Source organism: Corylus avellana, chromosome ca1, assembly GCF_901000735.1.
Source record: "Corylus avellana chromosome ca1, CavTom2PMs-1.0".
NCBI lineage: Eukaryota > Viridiplantae > Streptophyta > Magnoliopsida > Fagales > Betulaceae > Corylus > Corylus avellana.
Genome location: NC_081541.1, coordinates 39165157 through 39178191, shown reverse-complemented (window position 1 = coordinate 39178191; position 13035 = coordinate 39165157). Strand labels below are relative to the sequence as shown.

The 13035-nt window shown below is 30.5% G+C and overlaps 1 protein-coding gene across 1 annotated transcript; it reads right to left on the bottom strand.

Annotated features, from left to right (window-relative positions):
• Positions 1 to 1923: 1923 nt before the first annotated feature.
• Positions 1924 to 5437, bottom strand: LOC132181084 (pectinesterase 2). The gene is made up of 3 exons (XM_059594151.1): positions 4543 to 5437; positions 2568 to 2861; positions 1924 to 2478 (listed from the first exon to the last, which is right to left on the bottom strand). Exons 1-3 carry the CDS (start codon positions 5396 to 5398, stop codon positions 2084 to 2086), a joined length of 1545 nt encoding a protein of 514 aa, XP_059450134.1. The 5' UTR covers positions 5399 to 5437; the 3' UTR covers positions 1924 to 2083.
• Between the last annotated feature and the right edge of the window lie 7598 nt (positions 5438 to 13035).

Genomic DNA, 13035 nt, shown 5'->3' with positions numbered 1-13035 from the left:
TCACATTTGAAGATAAAAATGATACAAAAGCTCTATATCTAACACTACTCTAGGCCTGTTCTCATGATGTTATAATAAAGCAGATCGCCAAGTTGTTTAGTTGGGTTTAAGTAGAGTTTAATATATCAATAAATAAAAATGAATCAGTTATGACAATTGCCAAGTAGTTCAGTTTCAATGCTATCCCTTTTAGTATTAATTACCTATTATTTTGTTTTCAAAGATATATTTGACCCGGATATATTAGAGTGTTGAATATATAGAGCAATTTTACTTTTTCAATCGGTCAGTAATGTTGATGCCTTAACTAACCATGGGCAAAAGTTCTCAGCCACGGGAATTGGACAAATTGAAAGTTCTCAGCCACTGGAATTGGACAAATTGAAAAAGAAAGAACTCAAGCTAGCTAGGAGTCGTACTTGATAGCAATAATAAAACTAGTTCTAATATTTTTATATATAAATGGAATAATTTTTAATCTCCAATTATCGTAATAAAGTCAAGGATGATATAGTGGTAGGTTCTGACAACATGTTGGTCCATAAATGACATTAAATGGCGTGACATGAATAATATATAGAGCTATACAAGTCATAACTTGAAGAGATTAATTATGGTTATTTTACTGGGCATGACTATACTAGCATCTATCTGATGAAATTGCACAAGGAGTCTAGACGGTGAGAACCGCAAACTCTCTCTCCAGTCTGACTGAGTCATACCCTGACCCAGCCCCTACTAGGGCATCAATAAGAATGCAAGACGGCTAATACTAATCAGACATATGTGAAGATTCTCTATTGTGAAGATTCAAACTCACATTCTAATACATATCCTAATCACTTGATAATTTTCTTAGGTTATTGAACCACCGCCTTTGATGGTATACAAATCATAACTTGAATAATAAATTATGTTGACATGCATGAATAACAATAAGTTTAACATTCATCGATCTTAGTGAATATATATATATATATATAGTTTTTAAAGGGTCTAGATTTTAATTTTACTTTTTTGCTTTTTCTCTTGAAACTCTTGAAATTAAATCTAAATCCTTAAAAAAATTACAGCAAAGGTGTTGTCATTTTTATTATTATTATTATTATTATTTTATCTTATCATACCTAAGCAAATTCATTCTTCTCTATGATTAATTTTCTCAAATGATAGTGATTCCATGAAATAATATTCTTAGTCAAATTTGATGATGAATGCCTTAATCAACTTGTCTATCTATATTAAAAGCTCTTTACTTACTTTCTAGATGATCCCTTCTCACCAAAGCTACGTACTTAGCCATATTATCCAAAAGAGCCGTGCTACACATAGCAAAAGACTTATAATAACAAAACATTTTCAACTGAAAAAATAAATAAAATAAAATAAAATACACCCTCTAAAAATTTTTATCAAACGAACCCATATTATCGATTTTATTTATTATAATTTAAATTCAATAAAATTGAAAACTCTATGCATATCAGAAGCACTGTAACACAATAATACAAGAATTTAAATTCCTTATTTTTTTGTTAAAAAAGAAAAAACATTAACAAACATTTTAAGTCATATTATCCAAAACAATCGTGCTTCACAAAAAAAAAATAATAATAATAATAATAATAAAATTTTTTAAAAAAATGATCGGGTTGGTTTGATGACACTTTTTTTTTTTTTTTTTTTTGCTTGCATTTTAGCAAAAAATACAAAAGTATTTAACAAAAGCTTGAAAAACAAAACTCTAGTAAAACACTTAAAATTACTTTTACCTTTATATCATATCATAATATTTTTTTTCAACCAAAAAATAAAAAGCACCCCTACAAAATTTTATGAAATAAACCGAATTTTATTTATTAATTCTACATACAATTCAATAAAAATGACAACTCTATGAAGAGAAGTATTGTGACACAATAATTAATACAAGAATTTAAATGCCTTATTTCCATATTCTGGCAACAATCAACTTACTGATCTTACCTCACTAGTAACTACTATACAATTGGAAACAATTGAAACAAATAATTAAACTAAAGACATTCATGCATGCATGAACAACTTTTTGAATACAGCCAGATTAAAGGCTGGCCGTGTAGGGCACATTAGTATCCGGCAACCAAGAATTTCCAGCGATGAAGTTTGCAACGGTGAATTGGGACGCCACCGATGAACTAGTGATGACATGGTAGCCACCCCAGTTGACCCGCTTGGCCGTCGACGAGCCCGGCCCGGTGTTGGCATACTCCCCATAATACAATGTCTTAAGGGCAAAATCTCCACTCCACTCCATCCATCCAGCAGGGTCAATCAAGCTATCAAGGTTAGTTTTCATGAAAACAGTGCGAGAGTATTCCTTCCATGGCCTTCCCAGGTACGTCTTCACCGAGCTTTGGGATGCCTTCAAATCCGAAGCCGCCGTGACTTTGCTATTGTGAATGGAAATTCCCGTGTTTTGGTTAGAGTCTGTCCTACCTGTTAGAATATAAACTAAATTATTAAATTCATCTTTTAACATATTTCACGTTTTTCAATTTTTTGAATAATTGATTATTTAACATTACCTTGAGCGGTGATGGTGTTCGTCTTGTTAGGAGGGTAACGTGCATAAATGTTGCAACTTTGTAGAACGACCGCGGCGTTGCCGAAAATGAAATCCACCGTGCCATAAATGTCACATTCTCTGTAGAATTGCCTTTGGGAATGGACGTAGAGGGTGTCTTGGTACCCTTCAAAGCTGCACCTGTAAAATACTGAGAGATCGGAGCCGGAACGTAGGGCTACGGCCTGGTGGTTTGATGCTCCGGCAGTGTTTTGGATTGTGATGTCACGGGCGATGAATCCATCTCCTACAGCAGCTGAAAAATCCAAACAAATATTTGTGTCATATAACATTAACAGCTGAAAAAACAAAACAAAACAAAAAAAAACAAAAAAAAACAAAAACAAAAACAAATTCTAAATACTGTTGAAATTTATTTATATTATTATTATTATTATTAGAATAATAATTAAATGATTAAATTTATTATTTTTAAATTATCATTTATTCTAAAATTTAAAGCTCATAAGAAAAAGTGACTTTAATCATTTAATTATATTATTCAAACACTCTCTCACATGTAAGTTTAAATTCTCTCTTAATTAATAAGTGAATTACTATTCTAACACTCTCCTTAGGTGTGAGCTGAAAATCATCCTTAATAAGTAAAGCCTAAAACCTGAAATATTTAATTAAAATTACAAGTAAACGGCAAAGGTTATGGTTAAACTCAAACCTTAAAATAATGCTATGCATGTTAAATCACCATTTATTTTAAAAATGTAAGATGATAAAAAATAAAATAAAAAATTAATATATATATATATATATAAGTTTTTTTTTTTGTTTCTTTTGTAATTTATATATATGTGTGTTCTCAATTAATATACAAAGCAATCTCTGTCGTTGGCCACCTAAACTTCAAGCGAATAAATTGAACTATACGAAACTTCCTCTCCAAGATCACTTGTACCAATTGATAATGAAATGTGGGTTTTTTTGTCAACAAAGGAAATTAAGGGAATCTATTTTCTAGATGACATGAACGGCTAATAAAGCAGGTCTTCAGTTTTTTTTTTTCAACCACTTAACTTTGAACCCACACCCATGCTTAATTACACGACAGTTGTCATTCCTTCTGTATGGTTACAAATTAATAAACTATCATTTTAATCAATGATAACTGAGTTTCATGTTGACATTTATGCATTTCAAATTTCCAACCATTAGAATACATATAATTAGTAAACCTACCTTTTATTATGCTAGAAAAGCTTGGCCTCTTACCCCCCCAAGTATTTCCGCACAAATTGTTTGAATAACTTGATGTGATCGAGATTCTTTGTTATTAGGACGTCTGAATTTTATATAAAATAATAATAATAATAATAATAAAAAAAAAAATGGAAAGCTTCCGAGAGGAGGCTGTGAGGTCACCTGTTTCTAACATATAGGCTCTACACCTTAAAGCTTCCGAGAACAAGTGAACTCTGCAATCTTTTTTTCTTGAAAAATTTGGACAATTTAATATAACCAAAATTCTCATATGTTAAATGTATTTATTAAATGATTAAATTCATATTTTTTAGAAGCTTAAGTTTTTTGGGACAACTTATGATTTAACATGATATCAAAGCCAGAGGTCTTGAATTACCTCGAATCCTACCTCTGCCAATTCACCTCTCATTTAAATCAAATATTTCTCGTGTTGGGCATCACCTATTAAAAATGAATTTGAGCTGACAAGTGAAGGAGAGTGTTAAAGTATTCAATACATAAACCCCGTATCTATAATAATTGAAATTAATCGTCTTCACCTCTCTTTCTTTCGTTTTTTACGTAGATATATATACTAAACCTAATTTTTGTCCTTTTTATTTTTATTTTTTTTGGCAACAATATTTAGCTTTGAACTAGTTTTTCGTAACCCAATTAAGGCAGCTAATTATCAGGCAGACAAGTCATATATATAAGAAAAACTAATTGAATTTTCTTACCAACAGTGGCTGAATTGAAAGTTGTAGAACCTCCTCCAACACTTTTGCTCCCGGTGATAATGGTCTTTCCAATACCATCTCCCACCAACATAATATTCTTCAATTTGATCTCAATATTTTCTTTGTACGTCCCTGCCTTCACGTATATCACATACCTTCCGCTTCCCGACCGCTTCGATGCGGCGGTTATCGCCTCATTTATCGTCTTATAATTCCCCGACCCGTCTTTGGCCACCACGATATTCGCCTGAGATGCCGGCGAAGAAGATTGCAGGAGTTTCCGGTCGCCGCCCTTCACCCAAGTTGGAAACCCTTCTTTATAACTTGGTAACTTATCAGCATAAGGAACATTGTTAATAGCCAAAGTGTTGCTAATTAGCTTAGAAACATTATTTGACATCAACGGCAAGATATAGTCGGCGACACCGAGCTCAATAAACCCAGCCCGGCATGTCTCGAGGTTAGTCAGAGCGGTGCTGAGCCATGTCTGAGCATCTGTTTGGGTGCACTTGGTGCTAGGGTCTACAGTTTTGTTGATACGTGAGATGGTTTGCTCATAGAGCTCAAGGCAATCCGCCCATGCAGCCTTTTCACGAGCATTCCGGCACTTGAGGCCTAGTGAATGCACGTTATTTAGGGCTTTTGAGCCACGTTCTAGGGCAAGCTGCTTTGAGACCTTGAGAAAATCAGACTTTTGCGTGATGGGGATTTTGCTAGGGTTATAGCTCAAGAAGTACTCGCATGGCTGAGGGTTTGGGGTTTGGCTGCACCATTTTTTCACATCTTCGGCAGGGTAAGCAAAAATGGTTGGAGAGAGGAAAAGAGGCACCAAGAGAATCGTCACCAAAAGTGACATGTTTGAAGGGAAATGGTGATCAATAATTTGAGCTAGGGATTGAGAGGGTTCTTGTGATTTGTATGGCTTCCAAATGGGTGCTTTATATAGAAGAGGGAGCAGCCTAGAAGTCGTTAAAATAAGGGTACTTAATTTGGTGGGGTGCACAACTTTATCCCTTCGTACTTTTGTTCGTGATATTTTATGGTAATTAATTACAAACCTTCCAATAATATGAATAATCTAAAAGTCTTTACATATTAAAGCACGTAGAAATTTTAGGACATTACGTGCAAAAATAAAAAACAATTTTAAGTTATTATTTCAACTCCCAACAACATTCTTTCTTTCTTAAAAAAAATAAAAAAAAAAAAAAAAAAAAATCGAGTTACTGTGTATAACTTTTATTACAATTTTTTTACAAATTCACGTTAGTTAAAAAATTAAACATCAAAATTTAACAGTTAAATTTAATTTTTTAGCAGTTGACATAATAACTTCAGCTTAGAAAAAATTTGTAGTAAAAACTGTAGGACTATTTTTTCCACGACCCGTCACTCATATGGTGGTGACAATTTATTTTAGAGGTACTTAATTGTTTCAGCAAATTCCAAAATTGTTTCTTTCACACCTCTCTCTTTCATGGCAGGAATCCATCACACGGGATATGACATTTGCCATTAATTTTATATAAGATGATCACAATACCGTTAGCATTAAAATAGTGGAATATTAGTGGTTTTGTAATTTTCAATGGTTAATTACTTGGGAGGAAAATATAAATAATTTTGACAGACTTTTGTAGTTGACCTGCGATGGATAAGGACACGGTTGGAGCCTGGAGGAATGAAACGTGTTGATGATCCATTTATATTGGTGTGAATGAGATAATTATTGGTCGAGATGTTCTATTCAAATGCGCAACTGGCCGAACAATCTGCCGGCGTTGGTAAACTGCATGCTCTGGGCCTTTTTTATTTTGTCAACATGCATGGCTGGACCATCATATGCAACTTTATCTTTGGATGGTTTTGAAAGACGTCTCTATCTCTTTCTCATATGGGCAACCATGCATGTATAGATGGTGTAAAACTCCATTTTACCCCTCTCAATAGAAATTTGACATATTATATATGTAAAAATACCAAATACAATATAAATGAAAACACAATCTTTTTAATTCCAATTAATCTCATGGCCGGACTTTTCCATTCATTTTAATCCAACGCTCACCTCTCACCACCGAACCTTTCACCCGGCCACCTCCAAGCCTCTAACACCAAAGTCTTCAAAACCAACCAAGATAGTGGCTTAATTGATATATATAGTTTTGTCAATAGGTATTTTATCTATAAGGTATCTAATTAATTTGTTAAAAAAAAAAAAAAAAAATTATTTGGTATGAAGAGTTATATTATTTTTTTTGTGTTTTAGATTTAGATGTCTGTTTTCTATTCGATGGTGCAAAACGGTCTGAAGGGTAAACTACAATTTAAATGTCAAATTGGGACTTTACGTACCAAACTCACCCATTCTTATGGCTTTCTGTTTTAGTACTAAAGATTTAAGAAATAAAGGTATGTGCTTAAATTGCTTAATTTTCTTATGAATATTAATTGGTTTTCTCTTCAAAATGTTCATATTTAATGGTGTAAAACTCTACTGTCAATATATATATAAGACGGCTCTACTCTTAGATTTGGTGCAGAGCATGTTGCCAGATCATTCTATAAAATACAAATTAGTTGTATAAAACCTGTTAACGAATTTTCACTTATACATAGGAGGAGACTTTATATGGGTGTGTTTAAGTATTTTGGTTCCATACTTTAATAAAAATTGATTGATGTAATAAAAAGTTAGAATTTTTTTTAGCAAAAGTACGAATTTTTTTTATAGAAAAATTAAAAAAAAAAATTGTTTTATAATAATTTTTTATTTAAATAATAATAAAAAATTATTAATGTGATGTAAAAAGTAAAAAAATATTAAAAAAATAAAAAAGTAAATAATCAAAATCATTTAACAAACGAAGCCATGAATACGTAGGAGGGCTATAACTACGTGCATATATAATCCACCAGCTATTTGCTTTTGGAAGCAAAACAGACTTTTATCTAAATAATAAAAATTATATCTGATAATTGTATTGAAAAAATACAAAAACGTCTCATTAATATTGTTCTATTGTTGAATCAATCAAAAGGTCGTGGTAAGAAACTACGTCTAAAAAGTAAAATCGAATAATGAAAGCTAGCAGCTGGAAGACTTTTTGTGGGCATACTCCTTCCAAAAAGAACAAGCGTAGATTTGTCTGCCACTTGGAGGCTTTAAAGTTGAAAGTCCTTTACCACTTATAATTTTATGAAACTATGGGTTGTTTGTTAAATAATATGTCCTCCCTAAATATTGTTTATGTTTGGTAAGAGAAAAAAAAAATATGTGTAATAATTAGTATAAAAAAGTGAAAAAAAAAGTAGTATTGAAAAATATAAAAGTTTTGTTTTGTAGTATTTTTTTTTTTTTTTTTGACATATTTGATAGCCCAAGAGTCGGTTCTTAAGTATACGCTACAGTTCATATAATTTTTTATTTTTTGACATGTCTGCACATAGGAGAGAAAAAAAAAAAAAAGAGAAAGAGATTCGATCTAATAACTTTAACTTCATGAAACGTGATCTACAGTCAATTGAACTATAAATTGAGAACATATCATTTTGTTCAAGTAGTATAAGTGAGTCTTAAAGTTAGTAATGATTTGTTTCCATTACCCATTAATACAAGCAAGCTTTTTGGTCTTTAGCTCAAAACACAGAATGCAAGAAGTAGGCGTTTTCTTAATTATTTTTCCTCTTCAGGCAATCATCTTGATGAGATAGAGATGTCATTAGACTTCAATTCATACACGTTTAATTAGGTTAGGTAAGACTAAGCATCATCCGTACCATGTTGTCAGCAAATTAAAATACTAGGCAACGGTATTGTTCAGATCTTCTTATCCAAAATTTGAATCATTTCACTGAACAACCAACAATATTGCCACCTCCCAACGGTATTTATATTGCGTGGCACATAAAAGTAAAATAAAAAAAAAATAAATAAACATTTATGGCCGAAGAGCAAACTAGGGTTGAGAGAGGTGCAAGGCATGGGTTCGGAGTTTACTTGATAGAGGTTAGTATACAAAGTGACTTTATCTTGAATGAGTAAAAAAGAAAAAAGAAAAAAAAACTAAGGTTTTTTCTAGCTCAAAAATTAACAGTGTCTCGGCCAAGTTTATAAGCACATCGATCTGAGGTTTGAGATAAGAAACAATTTCCTTTTTTTTTTTTTTTTTTTCTCATTTGGATTAAGACTGGAAATGCAGATTCTGTTTAATTTATTATTATTAATTATTTGGGAATATAGTCTCCTTCTATCAAAGTGTTCTATATACGTACACTTTAGACAGTTTTTTTTTGTTTTTTGTTTTTTTTGTTTTTTTTTTTTAAAAAAAAAAAACAAAAAACAAAAAACAAAAAATGATTAGGAACACAAAATCTAGTGAAGGTATATATATTTGGCAGAAAAAAAATATATAAATATAGGAAGTAACAAATTCTACAAAACGTACAACTTGAACTAATTAATTAGTTGCTAATTATGGTCCAAGAATGTAGTTCTCTACATGATCATCAACGTCCTATCCAATAACAAACAATTCAATATTAAATAACATGCATGTATCTTTAGATTCGAGGGACCATATGTAATTTGTTCTTTGGAGAGATTAAACAAAGTTATCTGCTTCACAAATCTATATTGTTTTAATTAGCTTGACCATTTCTAAACTTGCTAATTAACTTAAAGAATATATGCAATGCAGGCCTACCTGATCATGCTTATTTATTATTCAGATCTAGGGTTTACACGGAACAAAGCTTTCATGCTTTGGCTATATCCACTTCGTTAATTAGTAATTTTAAAACGAGGTGAATTTGTTTCCGCATAAAATATATATATATATATATTTTTTTAAAAAAAAATTATTTTGAGTGTTTGTGATATAATGATTTACACTTTTTATTAGGGGTAAAAACGTAGTTATGGTTAGCAGTTATTGGCTAAAATCGCTAACTTTAACTGCTTAAGTAGTTAGTAAAATTCACTAACAGCCTCGGCTAACCTTCTAGGTGGTTAATCGGCGGTTAGCAGCTAGTAACTCTAATAACCACTAACTGATTTTTAAAAGAAAAAATAAAATAAAAAAACAAACGATGTTGTTTCTATAGTAATACAATAATATCATACTAGACATCGTTTCTAGATTTATATATATATATATATATAGGTAGCTGTTAGTGCGATTAGCAGTTAATAGGCGATTAATAACCGCCTGCCTTTTCACCCATACTTCATATTTGCATAAAATAATTCCCACCATGCTATGGTCGTGTGGATTTGAAATCTCTCAGTCTCTTTAATTGCTTTATTTGAACCATTTTATTTTTCTCTCATGCTGGTTCGATCTCTAACAATATTTGACGTTTTTTTTGTTGACCAATGCAATTTGATTCCTATTTCTTGCTGGGAGACTTTGTCGCATGATGTGGTTAGCAGGTTCAAAAGAAGGCATCTCTTGCATTTGACTGTTAGCCTTATATTGACTGCCGGTGCCAAAGAGCAAGAATATTGCTAAGAAAAAAGGTGGCTATTTTCTACTCTTTATTTGTAACCATAAAAATGGTTTGAAAATTATTTTTTGGTTATTATAAAAAAATTGTCTAATATTTTTAAATTATATTTTCATATAATTTAAGAAATTAACTACAAGGAAGAGAGACCATAAAAAGAAGCTAGGAAGGAAGAAAGTGTTTCTTTAAGGGTAGCTAGAATTGAGATTCAATACAATTGCATATCCATATATACTACTTGCAATTTGGGCACAATTATGAAAACACCATTGTCGCCTTGTCGGGGCCATCTGGCCAGACAGATATTCAAGTAGTTCCAAACCTATTCGGACAAATAAATATTACAAAGAACTATCTCATAATTATTTTCTTGATCAACTAAAAATGTTTTTAGATTGATTAATTTTTTGCGTTAGGAAAAAAAAAAAAAAAAAACTTTAATTTGATTCTTGTTCATCGTGTCCTTTCTTTGACTGAAATTAGTTGCCATATAAGAATATTTTAATTGTAATAACAAAAATAAAGCCAATAGATTTCCCGTGTACCCACCATGACCAAAAATAGTCAAAGAAAGTACTACGTACGTGTCCCAGGTGGAACTCAGCAGTGCAGGTTCATCTCATGCTACGTCAGCATATAGATCACGCCTCTCTCTGGACTATTTTTATTTCATGTCGGTCGGAAAATATATTTACATCCTTGGTCAACCCAAACTCCCTCTATTCTATTTTATATATAATAATAGAAGCCGTAATCCATATGTCAAACAATTCACTTACAATTAAACTATAGATTAATGTTATTATTTACTCTCATTTCATACCGAGTAACGTTATTAATTTTAAGTGATTTTTTTTTTTTTAAAAGAAAAATTCAGAATACTCACATGAATTTTTATTTGTTTTGAAATTATTTTTAAAGTTTAAAAACTCTCAATTAAGAGTATCAAACTTTAATTATCAATTTTCGTTAAGATTTTTCTTTAAATCTTGTCAAATTTTTTTAAATACTCATATTTTTCATTATAAAAAATTGTAAGGATTAAATTTTTTTATTAAAATAAAATTTTTGCAATATTTTTTTATTAAAAAAAACATAGGTATTTTAAAAATTTTAATGAAATTTTTTAACTAAAGTGGATAATTGAGAAAAATTAAAAGTTCGATAGCTTAATCGAGAGTTTTTAAACTTTGAGATGGTAGTGTCAAAACAAGTGGAAGTTCATGGAAAATTTGTAAGATTTTTCATTTTTTTTAAGTAGCTGATGTGAAATCTCCCACTTAAAATATACAACATCAACTAGTATAAAATTAGTGTGAAGAATAATATTACTATAAAATATAATAAGTAATAATAATATCCACGCTCATTTATCACCCCAGATGATGTTATATAACAATTAAAGAAAAATATGATTGATCTAAAATTTTGTCAACTAAAATAAATATTGCTAGCGGGAAATAGGGTTGGTTGAACAAGGAACTGTTTGGTGATCGTGGAAAGTGGTAAGCAAATTCATAGACAAATTTGACATAAGGGCATGATTTCCTTGACAAACTTAATTTAGTCAGCAAATATTCGTCTTTATCTTATTAAGTCTGGACTTGTTGGGATTCGTGTAGTTCTACAACTAAAATAAGCTTTACCCAAAGAACAAGAAAGCTTAATGAACATAATTAAAACATGCTAAAATAAAAGTTTCCATTATCTTATGATCTGATTTTTGTGTAAATAAATAGCATGATAATTAATTAATTAATTAATATAATTAAATAAATATCTCACTTAAATTTGTCTATTTAGATCTCAAAATTTACTAGTTTTACAAGGGTTTTAATCTCTTGACTTTAGCCATGCATGTCTTAATGCTTTGCCCATACATACTAATTAAGGGTGTGTTTGGAATTGTGATTTTGTAAAGATATTACGAAATATAAGGCGTTTAGCATTGCAATTTAAAAAACATTTTATTTAAAATAGGAAAAAAATATGTGATTTCTATAAACAGGTTAGAGGATGTTTATTTTAAAAAAACGAGGATTTAAACCAAAATCACGATTTCGCATAACAAATATTTGATAAAAATTTACTTTTTAACATGTTTTACAAAACGCCTTTGAGATTTTTTAAAAACGCATTTTTTAAAATCGCACTTATTAAAATCGCAATCCCAATTAGACCCTAACTAGCTCAAAGTATCAAATAATCATATATTTATTTATCCCAATATTGGACACGCAAATTAATATTTTCTTTTTTTACATTCCCCTTCAAATCCAAAAGATTAATTAAGACAATAATAACAGCAACAAACAATAAATAAACAAACAAAGAATGTTCAGAAAACATTAATTAAACAAAGAAATGTAGAGCTTTGGCGTAATCAAAAGAACCACTGCAGTTAAAAAGCAAGGAAAAGAAAAAGAAAAGAAAATTCATCAACATCCTCCTGAGTCCTGATCATCGTCACATCATCACCTTATCTCCTTTTGACTTGTACTAAATCTAGGGTAGGCTTTGGGTAGTGCATGCTTTAAGCGTGGATGGTCGATCACCAATACATATATTCGTTTACCGACTCCCAACGTGTGACCAATTTCATTACGTAGTAGGCTTTGTTTGACAATACATTTTAGCAACAAAAAAAAATATATTAATAAATAATTAAAAATACAAAATACTCACACAAAAATTTAGAATTATTTTCATGTTTATGTCACATTACAATACATCACAATTAAAAAGCAAATAAGACTTTTTTTTTTTTTTTGATAAGTAAAGTTTTTGAAGAAAAAAAAATAAAGACAAGAAGCCCATTGGCTGGAGGGAGTTGGATTTGGATTTTCTCAGATTTTTTAAAATATAAGAATTTTAAATTTTAAAATTTAAGCTATTTATTACATCCAACAGTTCAAATAAATATAAATGTTTGTATGTTATCCAAGAGTTTACAAGTCGTAACCCTTAATTAATATGCCTATCCTT

Coding starts and splice junctions, on each gene's coding strand:
- LOC132181084 (XM_059594151.1), bottom strand. CDS start 5,398: ATGTCACTTTTGGTGACGATTCTCTTGGTGCCTCTTTTCCTCTCTCCA. Junction 2,862..4,542: donor TTTCAATTCAGCCACTGTTG/GTAAGAAAATTC, acceptor TGGATTTTTCAG/CTGCTGTAGGAGATGGATTC. Junction 2,479..2,567: donor GAACACCATCACCGCTCAAG/GTAATGTTAAAT, acceptor ATATTCTAACAG/GTAGGACAGACTCTAACCAA.